General features: G+C 40.8%; 1 protein-coding gene across 1 annotated transcript in view; it reads left to right on the top strand.

Annotated features, from left to right (window-relative positions):
- Positions 1 to 12,597, top strand: part of Nrg3 (neuregulin 3) — a gene marked incomplete at its 5' end in the record, with an annotated part of 1,004,716 nt that extends 992,119 nt beyond the window's left edge. The window contains 4 exons of the mRNA XM_013506309.1: positions 699 to 826; positions 4,965 to 5,138; positions 10,362 to 10,433; positions 10,676 to 12,597. Coding sequence (XP_013361763.1) covers positions 699 to 826; positions 4,965 to 5,138; positions 10,362 to 10,433; positions 10,676 to 11,183 — 882 coding nt within the window. The remainder of the gene's footprint in view (positions 1 to 698; positions 827 to 4,964; positions 5,139 to 10,361; positions 10,434 to 10,675) is intronic.
- Positions 12,598 to 14,171: the final 1,574 nt, after the last annotated feature.

Genomic DNA, 14,171 nt, shown 5'->3' on the forward strand with positions numbered 1-14,171 from the left:
TCCGGTACCGGGAACGGAACTCACGACCTTGCGCTTGCCAGGCAGGCGCTTTTGCCGCTGAGCTAAATCCCCAGCCCCCAAACCCTACTCTCAATAACCAGAATGATTTTTTTTTAAATCATGCTTCTCTTTTTTTCCTTGTATTCCTTATTGTTATTTATTTATTGTGTTGGTTACTTTTTTCTTGTTGCTGAGACAAAACACCCAATGCCCAAAATTAAGGAAACAAAGTTTAATTCAGCCCCCAGTTTGTGGTTTTAGTCCATAATCAGTTGGCTCCAAGGCAGGGTGTCACAGCACAGGGACAACACTTCAAGGGGGCAGAAGACAGCAAAAACAGTAGGAGCAAGAAGAGGGAAAGCAAGCCTCCCCCCCCCCTTGTATTGTATGCAGGCTATGCTTGTAAGTGCTTTTTGTCTAGAAGAAACAGTGTGATATGGGTGTAGACATGCAATTCCAGGGTTAAAAAACCCTCTTTAATTGATCTCATCTGGAGAACTTTAATTGATCTCACCTAACCTCAGAGGCAATTGGGGTGCATATGGGGAGTTCAGTCAAGCTTATGGGAAAGGAGACACACATGGTGTCTCTCCTGCTCCCGGTCTTGTGCCAGGGGACCCTGCCATTCCAGTAACTTCTCATTAGCTCCTGTGTGATTGACTCTCCTCTCATAACTTAACTGCTCTGATTTCCCACAGTATTCAAAAGCAGAAAGGCATCCTGTGACTGCATTGGAGAAAATGATGGAGTCAAGTTTTGGTGGTCCCCAGCCATTCCCTGAGGTCCCTTCTCCTGACAGAGGAAGCCAGTCTGTGAAACACCACAGGTACAGGTGGTCCATTGTGGTGGGAGTGGGCGCACTCACACTGGGCATACACTGCACGCACGTGCCAAAAGATGGCCAAGGCACTCATTGGAGGTGAGCATTCTTGCACTTCCTGTGGTACTCCAAGGAGATGTTTGAGCAGCTCATAGCAGGTAGACCAAATTACAAAGACATTAGCCTGTCCTGCAGACTGCAGTGTCTTTCCCTACAAGAGCCTGAAAAACTGGGAAGACCGCCCTTCAGAACTACATGCACAGAGAGTGAATGAAACAATGCATTCTGAAGAAAGTATTAAGAACAAGGTTTTCCTAAACTTCCTTATCACTGTCTGCAAAGTCAGTCTCTAATCTCCCCTGTGGAGCTGATATGAGACCTTACAAATCTTCTAACATAGTCCTCTAAAAAGAAAATATTTCAGGGGAAATGCTGATGAACTTTCTCTGTGATCTTCTGTAGACAATGAGGTTGCCCTCTTTCAAGCTGAGCACAGAAACTGGTTCTTGAGGAGAGGAGACCAAACATTGTGCTGTCTCATACATACATGACATTCTGCATCTGAACATGTTCTTCAGCATCTTCTGCATTTTTTTATGTGTTCTGTGTGTGAGGAATCTTATACGAGGCTAAGTGAGAAGGTTTGGAACCAAGTGCTAGAAGAGACAATGTATTTGTCCAAAATGTACATCCGTGGTCTCTGTGCAAGTCGTACCAGGACTGAGACTTCCTTTTCTTACTAAAATGTATATTTTCAAAAGTCAAAAATATAATTTAAAAATTTAATTATGGAAGTGAAAGCCAGATGCTGTTGACTTTTGGTTTGCATGTATCTCAGGAGCTTTGCACACCCCTTGTCAAAGGCGTGCCAGATGAAAAGGAGCCTCTTTTCCTCTTCACCTCTGCGTGGGTCTCATGAATGGATTTCCCCATTTCTGGGCACAGTTACTTTCACATCCCAGTCACTTCCCTAATCCACTTGGTGGTGATATTCATTCTTTTTAATGAGTAAATTATGTATCACTGAGATACCGAGGATTTGCCAATTTTAAAAAATGGATTGAAATATGTTTGAGTCTTGGATAATTGCTTTATCTATTCACTGGAAGTTTTGATTTATATCATTTGTCACATTTACAGAATATTTCCTCATGAAAAGAGCATTTCACTTCACTAGACCTAATGGAATTTGTCTTAATTAGAGACATGTCTAAAATTGCCAGCCTTTTACAAGAGGGATATTTTTTCTAAAACAGTACTCTCCCGCAGCTGAATATAACATACTGTTCTCCCAGTCCAGTGAAAGAGTTTACTATATTACTCTAGGACTATATTATACATAAGTACTGTGAAGTTGGGATTTTAAAAACTTATAGTTTGGAGGTGCGTTGTCGCTACTCCCAGTTCCTGTCTGTTTATATGTTTTCTCCTAAATTTAGCTTTTACCCAAGTCTCTAAGGATCACTCACAGATTAAGTAAGGATATCTCAGGAGAACTTCTTTCTTCTGCTTTGCTGAGTGACATTGTAGTATCTACTGGGGTGCATCGTGCCCTAGTAGTCAGGTGAGGGCTAACTTGTGTAATGATTTTAGAACTTTGTGAATTATAGTTAAATATGGTGTAGCTTTTGTTTTATAAAACACACAATAGACTTAAAACATTTTCACAATTGATAACCCAGTCACTGATTTATATCCTGCAGACTGTTCCATAACTTCCTAAATGCCACTGGGTTTCACGGCCTGAAAGGTTGATTGATTGCTAGGTGCAGAACTCTTCTAAGACAGGTCCCCACTTCACATTAGCAGGCTTTGTAGTTGTGACAGGGTAGCAAAATATGAATAATTAATTTCACTTTTGTGTACTGACAGTAACTCATTTGGATATAAAACAAAGCTATTAATGCAAAACCATTATTTTCATGTTTAGTCCAAAAGAAAAAGAAAAAGAATACCACGGCCTTTTAGAGAAATCTGTGACAGCATGCCACATTTGTTGGACCATAGTTCAGCAATCTATGTTGCTCATAAAAAGCATGCTTATGCATCTCCTACAGTGACACGAGTTCAAGGTTCTCAATGTCAGGGTGACCCTTATGGTCACAGGTCATGGCAGAAGAACAGGGAAGAGAATGCTGCTGTCCCACACTGCTATTGGCAGGTCCTGTTCCCCCCTCGCATGACCTCCGTAGTAAGCCACGGGAAACACTCACAGGGCATGCTGTTGCCCCTCTCTGCTGCTCTCCTTCACCCTGAACCCAGTATTTACCTGTCTACCTCTCCCTGTGCACCAGGAGGGCTGCGGGCTCCCTTGGCTTTTGTGGGTTTGGTGTGGGGTTCAGGTAAGAGATAAGTGGGAGGAAAATGAGCTCGTGGCCCTTCTGCCCTTGTCCTCCCTACTTGGTGACTAAACTGTGCCTCTGGGGCCACAGAGCCAGGCTGGTGGCCTTGGCCTTGCAGCTGTCTCTGTTCTGGTACCCGCTCCCACGCCTTTCTCTGTAGCCGAAGAACAGTCACAGCTTCCCACTGCTACTAGATCTGAGACACAGTAGTATCTCTTATAATTTTATTTTTTCTCTCAAACAGTGAACTTACCTCTAAAATGGTAAGATCTCCTCAAATTTACAGTGTTATTTATTTCCCTCAAAGACTGTGGCACAAGTACTGCCCCCAACTCATGCTTCTTAGTAAATATATAGAGATTTCCTCCCACAGTTAACTGTAGCATTCAGACCTTCATACCTTACACATTCCATAATTGCCACAGGATGGTAGATAGGAGTAGGAGGGGAAGGAAACAACTGAGCTCTAATGAACCTTAAACTTATTGGCTCAGAGACAAAACTAGATGCACCTGACTGCTAGGCATCCTGGGGCTCAAGAGACAGGAAGTATGATCTGGAGTGAAGGATGATGATGGTGCCAATATATGATCTGGTATCAGCACAAATTCAAAAAGTTAGTATTGGCTTGTGGAATATAAAGTATGATCAGTCATTTTGCCAAAACCAGAATGATTGCTTCTAGCACTCAAATGTCAAGGTCTCAGACTCTAACTTTAGATAATATTTGCAAAGCTTTGTTTTATATTTAAGAAGAAATAATAGTAATATGAATGAGGGCGGAGTGACAGAACCCAAGTCATACAGTGATAGGGATACAGTTCCTTTGGGAGACAGTCGCCTGTAGAACTTGATAGGCTGGCTCACATTTTTAGAGTCTTTTATCTGTAGAATTGTATGGATATTTCCTGAATAAATGTGGATGCCCCATAAAGTTCTTAGTTCATGTACCTGTGCATGGCAGTTAGTTGGCCACAGACTCGCACATCTTGTTAATGTCTACATCTCAGCCAAGATATCCTCACAGTGGCATGGAGGTGGGCTTGGGTCTGGACCAGGTGATGAGTCACATTAGCCATTGCTTTTCATAGCATATAGTTATTTGGTTTTCTATAACCTGCACATAGGGGTCTGTTTTTGTTGAGGCCTATGACATATATCTCTCTCTTGCCCTTTGACGGCATCTACAAACACATGAATACTGGGGTATTTTGGAGGTATCTTCCCAGTGAAATTTTAATCAGATATTTGTTAAAAGCAGACTCAAAAGTAAAAGTTTGAAACTGATGAAAATCTAGTTTAGTGAACTGAGAATTTAGCACATATGTTAAGGAAAGAATGCCAATTAAAGTGTGGTTTATTTATTCTACCACTTAGAAGTGAAAATTTCTCCATAAATTCCTTCTGGGTTTCCTGTGTTTTGTTCATGTCGGTCTCTAATAAGGCCATTTTTATTCCAATTAGAAACACAGCTACTATGGCTTGAATACTGAGGGTAGCGGGGAATTGGGATCTTGAGGATTCCTTACAGCTCATCTCTTGTTTCTGTTTGGAAAGATGCAGTTATTTTAATTAGTAGTGCTCTGAACTAGAAGGCTAGACACAAAGGAACCTTTCTTTATCTCAGCGAAATAAACTGGGCACCACCTGATCTCATCCAAGCACACAGTCCTATTCATGGATGGCCTCTGTCCTGGGTTGCAGTGGATTTGGGAAGCAATGCTATGTGTGAGAGGTCTGAAGACCACTGCTGTGATCTCTCTGGATGGTTGGTTTTGTTTCTTTTGTTTTTCTCAACCCAGCAGGAGTCTCTCCTCTTGCTGTAGCCCAGGGCAAAGAAGTGGAATGCTCCATAGGAGTACCTTCAGAAGGACACCCCCCTCACCCCGAAGCAGACTGGGTGGAATCGTGGGACCAGCATATCAACAACTTGAAGAATCAAGGATCCCAGACCAGGATACGATACCCCGCCAAGGGTAGGTCTTAAAAGCAATGGCATTTAGGGCTGTTATGAGTGCTAGTGCTTTCGGTTGAGTTATACGTTCCTTGGAGTTTTAGTCACTGATTTCTTCATTAGTTGGCTGTTTATGCTACTTCCACCTTTATTCTAAACAAAGGTGAACTGAAAAGAATGGCTATTAGGGAAATGTTGGATGGAAAAGAAATTAAGTTTAGAGATCTAGGATATGCTACTACATTGTTGCTAAAGCAACCAAAAATTGGTGTTTGATAAAAATAATAGATGTTTGTTAGGAAGATTAAGTAATATAGAAGAATATTACTTAGTTTTCTGATTGTTATTGTGGAAAATACACTAAACTAGGACCTTGAATATGGAATTTAGGTCAGGATGAAGAGCACAAAGGCACAACACACCATATAGATCTCATCACTTCCAACTATGCACAGTGCAGGGGTACAAATGTGGGCTTTGGACATCAAGGCTGCCACTCCTTCCAGAACAAAGGTGGTTCTGTCTCCCTCAGGCCTTGGCAAGTGAAGTGCAACATGGACTGTAGCTACTGTTTATGCAGCTGGCATAGATCAACCACACCAAAGTGGCACCCTATGCAAATTATATATCCTGAACGTATTCATAGGCCATAGGGTAAGAAGAGACTCACGAAAGTCAGACTCACACCTTAAGAGTATTTGAGATCCAGAATATACGAAGTTCTGAACCACACCTAGCTACCAACTTGAATTCAGGTGTTCTTTTAGAAATGTTGTAATGAATACACTAAAGATAGCAGCATTTAAATGGCTTTGAATTTAAGCTCCATAAGATTGTTGGCTAGAGTTTCAAAAATATGGGTTCAAGAACTCATGCCAGTACCCAGTGGTATTGATGTTTATGTCACAGTAATAGTCATAATGTGATCGATCATTAGTTTTAAGAAGAATGGAATCCAGGTTTACTCCAGCTCTTGTCATAGCACCCTTTTGTCCTTCTTGAATAATCCAGGTTAGGTTTCTGTGCTGCCTGGGCCTAGGTTCTGTTTTATTTTTTCCAGATAGTCTCCATCTAGCTAAAGAGCAAAGCAGGTGGGCAGTCTAGCACATAGCCTTACCTCTCTCCTTTGTTCTGCACATGGGATGGATGGAGAAGAGGCCGATCTGACAAACCTTGTCATTGATTTCTTTAAGACTAGAGAATAGGGCATAAATAGCCTGTGGCTGGGTTTTGTAATTTTGAAGCAATTCCAAATGTACTATGAAATGCATTTTGTACAGATTTAGGGTGACAGTTGCAAATGTACCCTAACAACCAAGTTGTCCAAAATGTCGAACACAAGAAGTAGTTTGCCTTTCTCTTGGCCTTAGCACTAAAAAAAGAGGGTTGTATCCAGCCTATAAATAGAATTGAAGATGCTTCATAGCTTTCTCTATGTATCACTAATGATCCCTCTTAGGCACACATGTGTGTGTATATACATTTTCTCTGAGGATGATTGTTATTGTGAGAACAAATAAGGAAAATCACGTTCAGAGTTTTTGAGTGGTATACAATCCTGCTCCTGATATAATTCCTTATTTGGAGCTCTAGATGGCTATAATCCTTGGGTTCCAGGAGTCAGGATACTCCAGACCTGTGCCAGATTCAGCCTTGAGCTCCACTTTCTCTTCTCTTCCAGAACTCAGCTGTTCCTATTGCATGTTCAGGCTCTGTGTTGTCCTTTCCCTCCTGGCAGACTCTACTTAGCATCTGCATGGTGTTGATTTGAGCTGGCCACATGTGTTGTCCTGTACGTGATATTCATGCAATGTTGATAAATGATGACTCCGAGTGTAAGCCACTCTGCGCTCAGCACAATGAATCTCAGGGAGCAATCTCATTCTCAGTTCTTAAAAACAGCTATTTTCTACTCCCAGGGGACTGGCTGTCTCTCTGGACTGGAAATGGGATTGGTAATAGAATTTCACAGCTAAAGGCACTCTTCAAATTTGGCCTTAGCCTGGAGCGGGTAGGAATGGATTCACAAGAGCCATCTGCCATCTGCTACTTGCTTACCAGTCATGTGGTCCCTGTCTGCTAGTTAGGCTCCCAGTATATGTGACTTCTCTCCTTGCCAAGAACTTCAGCCCAGGTTGAACCCAACAACTATCTTAAGGTAGCCTGGCAGAAGAGTGAGACAGAGAGGAAATTCCTAAGGAAACGTCTCCCTGATATGAGCCTGGTTGGTAATAACCATGGTAATGGCTCCTACACATTTGAGCTGGGTTGTGTCAGGCAAATCAAACTGGTATGTTCATAAACTAGACAGAAAGGAAATCAGCAAATGTACATTCACATCTTAAACATAGGAGCATGTAAAATATTCTGAGTGTCTAACCATGCCTAGCTACCCACTTAGGTTCAGTGGTTCCTTAGAAATATACTAGCTCAGTACAATAAGGATAGCACAGTTTGAATGGCTAGCCCAACATGGCATCTGTCATCTCATGTGAAAGAGCTCAGATTAAACACTTCCCTTTGGGACTAAATGAATCACTAAACCAAGAAAGCATGGCTATGATATGTCGGTGGTATGGCTACAGGCAGAACAGTAGACTCCTGCAGTTTAGTCATGTCATTCTAGGGCCATATGCCCCAGAAACTGTGTCTTAAAGTCATCTAGAGAAAAACAAAGTCCTTGGATTGACCCTTGACCCTTGGATCACTGAGAAGCAAATCAAGCAATTAATCGTTGAAATCTTTCTTCTTTAGCAGGATGCTTTGACACACATAGTTACAGAAAAAAAATACAACTATAATTTATTTGTTGAAAGAGAGGAAGGGCCGGTTAAAATGGCAGCACAGTCACTGAGTGACAGCTCTGAGTCACATCTGTGGTAGAGTTATTGACCTCAAGGGATACAGAACTCTGAATATGTACCAACTCAGGATCACATGTAGTCATGCAGTTCCCTCTGAGAATTCTGCTGGTCCCAGTGCTGGAACCCTACAGGGTGAAGGAGGAAGAGAGGACTACCGCTGTGCCTCCAGGGAAAAAGTGCAGAGATGTTATCGCAATCAGACCTCTGAGCACACCCTTCCCAGTGTACACTGGACTGCAGAGTGGTGCTGGGCGTTGAATCCAGAAACTTGTGTATACTAACTAAGCACATGGTTTATCACTGAGCTACATCCACCCTCAGCTCTCACACCACTGTTCTAATGAGTGGGAAAATTAGAGAGTGACATTTGTCTGCGATCCAGAGCATGTAATGGCATGGGGGTTTGAAATCATACCTAACTCAAAACTAAATCATGTCTTGGAGGGTTCTTCATGTTAAAATACCATTTACGATTTCAGTTATTGCTAGTCATGTATCCAGTAGCTGAGTTGAGAAGTGAAATCATAGATAATCAGAGGAAGTCAATTCACTAAGCCCTAATCAAAACACTCAGGCATATTAGGAAAATGCTCTGCCTTTGCTGGTTATTTTTTTGGGGGGGGTTGGTTATTTTCCTGTACCGGGAATTGAACTCATGACCTTGTGCTTGCCAGGCAGGCACTGTGCTGCTGAGCTAAATACCCAGCCCCTGCCTTTGCTGTTTAGTCATGCCACATTATTTACATGCTGAAGCCACAATTTTAAAACATTATGTAAGACATTTATCCAACAGATTTATAAATAATATTTATATCCCCATAAACAATTTTCACCTGTCACCATCCTATTTGAATGTATTAAATTCTACCTGTTGATGATACCCTGGTGATACTGATGTGGAGTCCAATGTTATTTTAGTTCTCTTTCTTTGTTTTGTTCCATCAGTGAATCTAGTATACAGATTTTCTATTTTTTTCTTGTCTTTTTGAGAACCTGAACTTGTCACCTTTTTGTCTCAATGAATTTGATGAATCAGAAACTTTAGACTCATGTTTCTAAGAAGGAAGGAGTAAGGTTCCCTGGGAAGTCCAATATACCTGGCTGTATAGTTTGCTTGGGTAAAGATTATGCCACCCTCCAGAGCTGTTCTAATTTACCCTAGCATATCCATCCATTAGAATGTTTCATTTTAATAGTAACAATTAGATGAAGGCAACTTGGGTTTAATTCTTTCTTCTGCCTCTTACCAAACATATAATTTGGGGCAAGTCAGTTGAGTGTCCTTTAGGGTAGCTTACTTGTCCATTGCATGGTAAGAGCAATACTCCCTTTTTTTAATTAGTCACATAATTGGAGGTAAAAGTGTTTTGTCAAAGCACCCTGCAAGTGTTAGCTGTGTTATTTGGTTTGAATATGGATATTAATTGGGCTGTAAAAATAGCTTTTACTGTAAAGATGTTTGTTAGACTATGGCTTATCAATTGCCAACTCTATTCTAGGCACATTAAAAAGAGATAGGACTACAAAAACCTAGATCTCTTCCTTATCTTTACTTTCATTCTAGTGGAAAAACAGACCTTGAAACTGTCCCCATGATGAACATACAATAAAGACCTCTATTTAGTATGCAACACACTTCATTACAACTACTATTTAAACGTGATTTTTACTTATGTTACAGTGTAAGCCCAGGAAAGGAAATTTATGATATGGAGATCAAATATCACTACATTTAGATGTTAGTGCTTCAAGTTTAAAGACAAATGCTTAAGAAATGGAATAAAAGTATTGTTCTTGTCCCCAAATCACACTCCTATAAATTCATAGTATACCTGTCCCATTTTCTCAGACTGAAAAGGTCAAAGGAAGAAAAATCATCAGCCCCAAACAGTCAAGAAGGAGCCTAGCTAGGCTGTGGCACATTCAGATTACTTGGACTGGCAACTCGGCCTTCCTAACAAGCCATTGTCATGCACCAAGGGACCAACTCACTAGGCTCAAGAACCCTGTCAGGAAAGTAGCTGGCTTGGTAGTTCCCCCTGAGCCACTTCATATTCATCCCAGGAAAGCAGGGGAATTGTGTCCCTCCTGTTCCCATCCTCAGAATTGACAGCTGGTCGGTGAGGTGGTTCCTGCAGGTGCCAATGGCAATTGGTTTTACATCCCCTAAAACTATTGCTAAGTGGAAGAACTTAGGACCACATCACTTATTGTTTAAAACTGGGCTTCCCAGTCACCTCCAAATAGAGTGTCCATACATGCTGCTGGAGGACCCAGGGCTGAGAGGGTGGTTGAGTTAATGGAGTGGAAGTGGGTTTCCTGTGTGTCACTGTGGGAAGGCCACACTTATCTGCTCAATCCCCATTTACTTTGTATTCTAGGATAGAGGTCAGGAAGACTATATCCCACCTGCCTATACAGCTGTGGTGTGTTGAAAGACCCCTGGACTTAAAGTAAGAAGATCTGGGTTTGAGTCTCAGTCTGTCACTTATTTTCTGTGTGACCTTGGGCAAGTCACTTCACCGATCTGAGCTTCAGTTGGCTTCTCTGTTTAACTGGGAGCATATTATCCGTCTCATGGGGTTGCTGTGAGAATTCAGTGAGATGGTGCATGTGGAAAGTTCATTGTGGTTGACTATTACTCCACAGAGGTGAGGTGGAGGCCGGGATGCATGATACTTTGTTTCTTTTCTAGGTATTCATCCAATGATTTAAAGACCCAACAAAATTCGTCAATAAATATGCAACTGCCTTCACGAGAAACAAAGCCCTATTTTAATAACTTGGATCAAAAGGACCTGGTGGGATACTCATCCGCAAGGGCCAGTTCTGTGCCCATCATCCCCTCGGTGGGTCTAGAAGAAACCTGCATGCAAATGCCAGGGATTTCTGAGGTCAAAAGCATCAAATGGTGCAAAAACTCCTACTCTGCTGACATTGTCAACGTGAGTATTCCTGTCAGCGACTGTTTTATAGCAGAACAGCAGGAAGTGAAAATATTGCTAGAAACTGTCCAGGAGCAGATCCGGATTCTGACTGATGCCAGGCGGTCGGAAGACTACGAGCTGGCCAGCGTAGAAACTGAGGACAGCGCGAGCGAAAACACAGCCTTTCTCCCCCTGAGTCCCACGGCCAAATCGGAACGAGAGGCACAATTTGTCTTAAGGAATGAAATACAAAGAGACTCGGCATTGACCAAGTGACTGGAGACGTAGGGATCTGTGCAGTCGATGCTTTGCTCAACAGGAAAGAGAGGAAATTAAATACAAATTATTTATATGCATTAATTTAAGAGCATCTACTTAGAGGAAACCAAATAGTCTATCGCCCTCATATCATAGTGTTTTTTAACAAAATATTTTTTTAAAGGGAAAGAAATGTTTCAGGAGGGATAAAGCTTACCATGGAAGCTTTTGGGTAGAATTCTGAATCCAATTTTAGTTAGTCCTAACATTGTCCTCTTTGGGTCTCAGAAGATGTGGGCAGTTGAGACCCTTGGTCGTATAGTGCCAAGGTCCCCATGAAGGAAGCACTGGCAGGTACCTGGTTTAAGAGAAGAGCTCTGTCCCACGGATGATGTGCCAGGGAGCAGGTGGCCCTTGCCATTCGGCGTGCTGATCCCAACCCCTAAATTTCTACTTAGCCAACACCCGTATCACAGGTTATGTCATGTCAAGAAATGTAGTGTTTTGTATTTGATTTTTGAAGAATGGCACAAAAATTGCATAGAGGAGACAGCCAATGGCGGGGAGTAATTGGAGCAATCTTTGCTGTACTCATGCACCATCTTCCTCTGAAATTTGAAAGCTCCACATCTCAGAGGGAGGTACAAAATTATTACAGAAAATAAAAGAGACAAGAAACTCACAACATCGTGTCACTAAGACGATGCTAATAGAAATGTTTTCCTTGGAGTCTGTTTAGAAGCTCTGAAGGAGCATTTCTCAGTGCGTGTGCGTGTGAGTGCACATGTGTGAGCGAGCGTGCAAGGGTGTGAACTTGCTCCCTTGAGCACATATGCTCTTGCAGTGTGTTCTTTGTGCGTATGCGTGTGCATGTGTGTGTGTATTAAGCTTGCTAAAATTTGTTCTAAAACATCAGGGAACCTAATAGTCAGATAAAAATTTTTCCCTCTTGGATCTGTTCACTTTAAATTTTTCCATTCAATATACTGTTCAGTTAGTGAGTTCTTAAATCAAGGTCACTTGCATGGTGGGTCCTAGAAACCTTGACAACGTCTAGACAATTTTATGATGTGAATCCTTTTGAAAGGAACAACTATTGGCTTATTGATATCAGTATTACAAAGTGTATTGATGGGGGATGTGTGTTTATTTTGAACCATGTCTACTTACATTAGTTACATGGGCCAATTATCAAATTGACAGTTACCATTTTCTTTCTCATTAGCCTCATTGCTATTGGTTTTAGAGCAAGTCTACTATGTGTGGACCAAGGAAGGCATCGGCTTCTGTGGTTAATATGGAAAGAATAAATTGTTGAAATCAAAAGCCCAAACTATTCAGTTCACAAGAAACCCCCCAAAGACCAGGAAATTGTGTTGTATGTTCATTTGGAATAAAGCAATATTTTTACCACTGCTAAGGTGAACTGAAACTTCTCCTGAAGATTTGTCTGTTTCATTTTCCCTTACTTTCATGGGGCATTCAAGGAAATTAGTGTTCACATACCCATTCTTTTTCCAGTTATTGGTGGTGTTGAGTTGTTATGTTTACACTGTTTTAAATAAAGAGGCACAGTATTTGAAAGTACATCAAAGATTTCTTTTGCTTGTAGTTTGGGGAAAAGCTTGGTGAAAATTACTTTTTTGGAGACTCACACTGTATGGAAAAGGAATGTAACTATTTCTGAATCAAGCAGTGAACTGTACAATTCTTGTTTCATGTTAACTTGTTTCTGTTAAAACATGTCACAAATTACTCTTTGTGAATATTTGTTAATTGCAGACATATGACCATCCAGAGAAAAGAAGGAATATTCCTTTGTTGTACTTTATTAGTCCATGTGCGCAGCACAAATGTTTACATTTGTTTTGGGAAGTTGCACACGTACATAACACGTCTTCATTCCCTCTTTCATCCCTTGTCCTCTCCTTCCCTTTGCCCTACACCCCTCTCTTGATCTCCTTCCTTTTTTGTTTGTATGTTTGCCACACATAATGTTTATATTCTTTGTGTGGAGTGGATACATGTACGTGACACATTCCAGTTTCTTTTTTTCATGTCTTATCCCTTTCTTACCCCGTTCATCCTACACCCCCTCTTGATCCCCTTCGCCTGTGAAGAAGAACTATCTCCCTACTTGCTCTTATCTATCTTTTCTTTACCTCTTTATTTTCACTCTGGGTTTCTCATGTAAAAGAAACCATGTGATATTTAAACTTGTGTGTCACTTAGCATTATGGTTTTAAGATGCATCTGTTTCCCTACAAGTGACTCAAGTTTATCTTTCTTTATGGCAGAGTAGTTAGTGTTTCATTATGTGTAAATAGCACATTTTTTTTATCCATCTGTTGATGGACTTATGGGCTGCTTCAAAAGTTTGGCTATTATGAATTGTTCTGAGATATGTATGGATGTGCATGTACCATTCTAGAAGGGGAGTAGTTGGGGTCCAGTGGGATTTCTAGTTTCAGTTTTTAAAATCAAAACTGAGTAATAGGAATTCAAAGTCACAAATGTTGAAGATCCTTTGGTAAAACGCATTTTAAATTTAAGAAAAGATTAAGTGATACTAGCTTTTTCATTATAGTTTTGTTATTTTGAATGTCAAGGTGTTGTTAGGCTTTTTTAAATATAAATTTTATTGTTCAGGTTATCTAAGTTCTTATCTTTACATAAACATTTTATCTTTGGAAAAATGTTGGAAAGATGCACTCAATAGATATTTTAAAAACACATAAAACAGCATCTGATATGCTATCATGTTGAAATTTATCATAATTATCAAAAACTGAAAGGCCTCTTGCAGCTGACTAAACTCCCCTACCACCCCAAATGTTACCTGTTGCTCGTCTAAAGGATCCATTCAGAATTCACCTACTTAGAAGGGGATTATTCTGTGACTCATTTTAATATATTATTTACACTGAAAAACTTAAGCTGGTCAGTGAAACTAAAGTCTTAATTAAACATCTCATTTTTGAAAATGAAATAGAACCACTGATTACA

The sequence above is a fragment of the Chinchilla lanigera genome, unplaced genomic scaffold (assembly GCF_000276665.1).
Source record: "Chinchilla lanigera isolate Chin_1 unplaced genomic scaffold, ChiLan1.0 scaffold00109, whole genome shotgun sequence".
NCBI classification, from domain to species: Eukaryota; Metazoa; Chordata; class Mammalia; order Rodentia; family Chinchillidae; genus Chinchilla; species Chinchilla lanigera.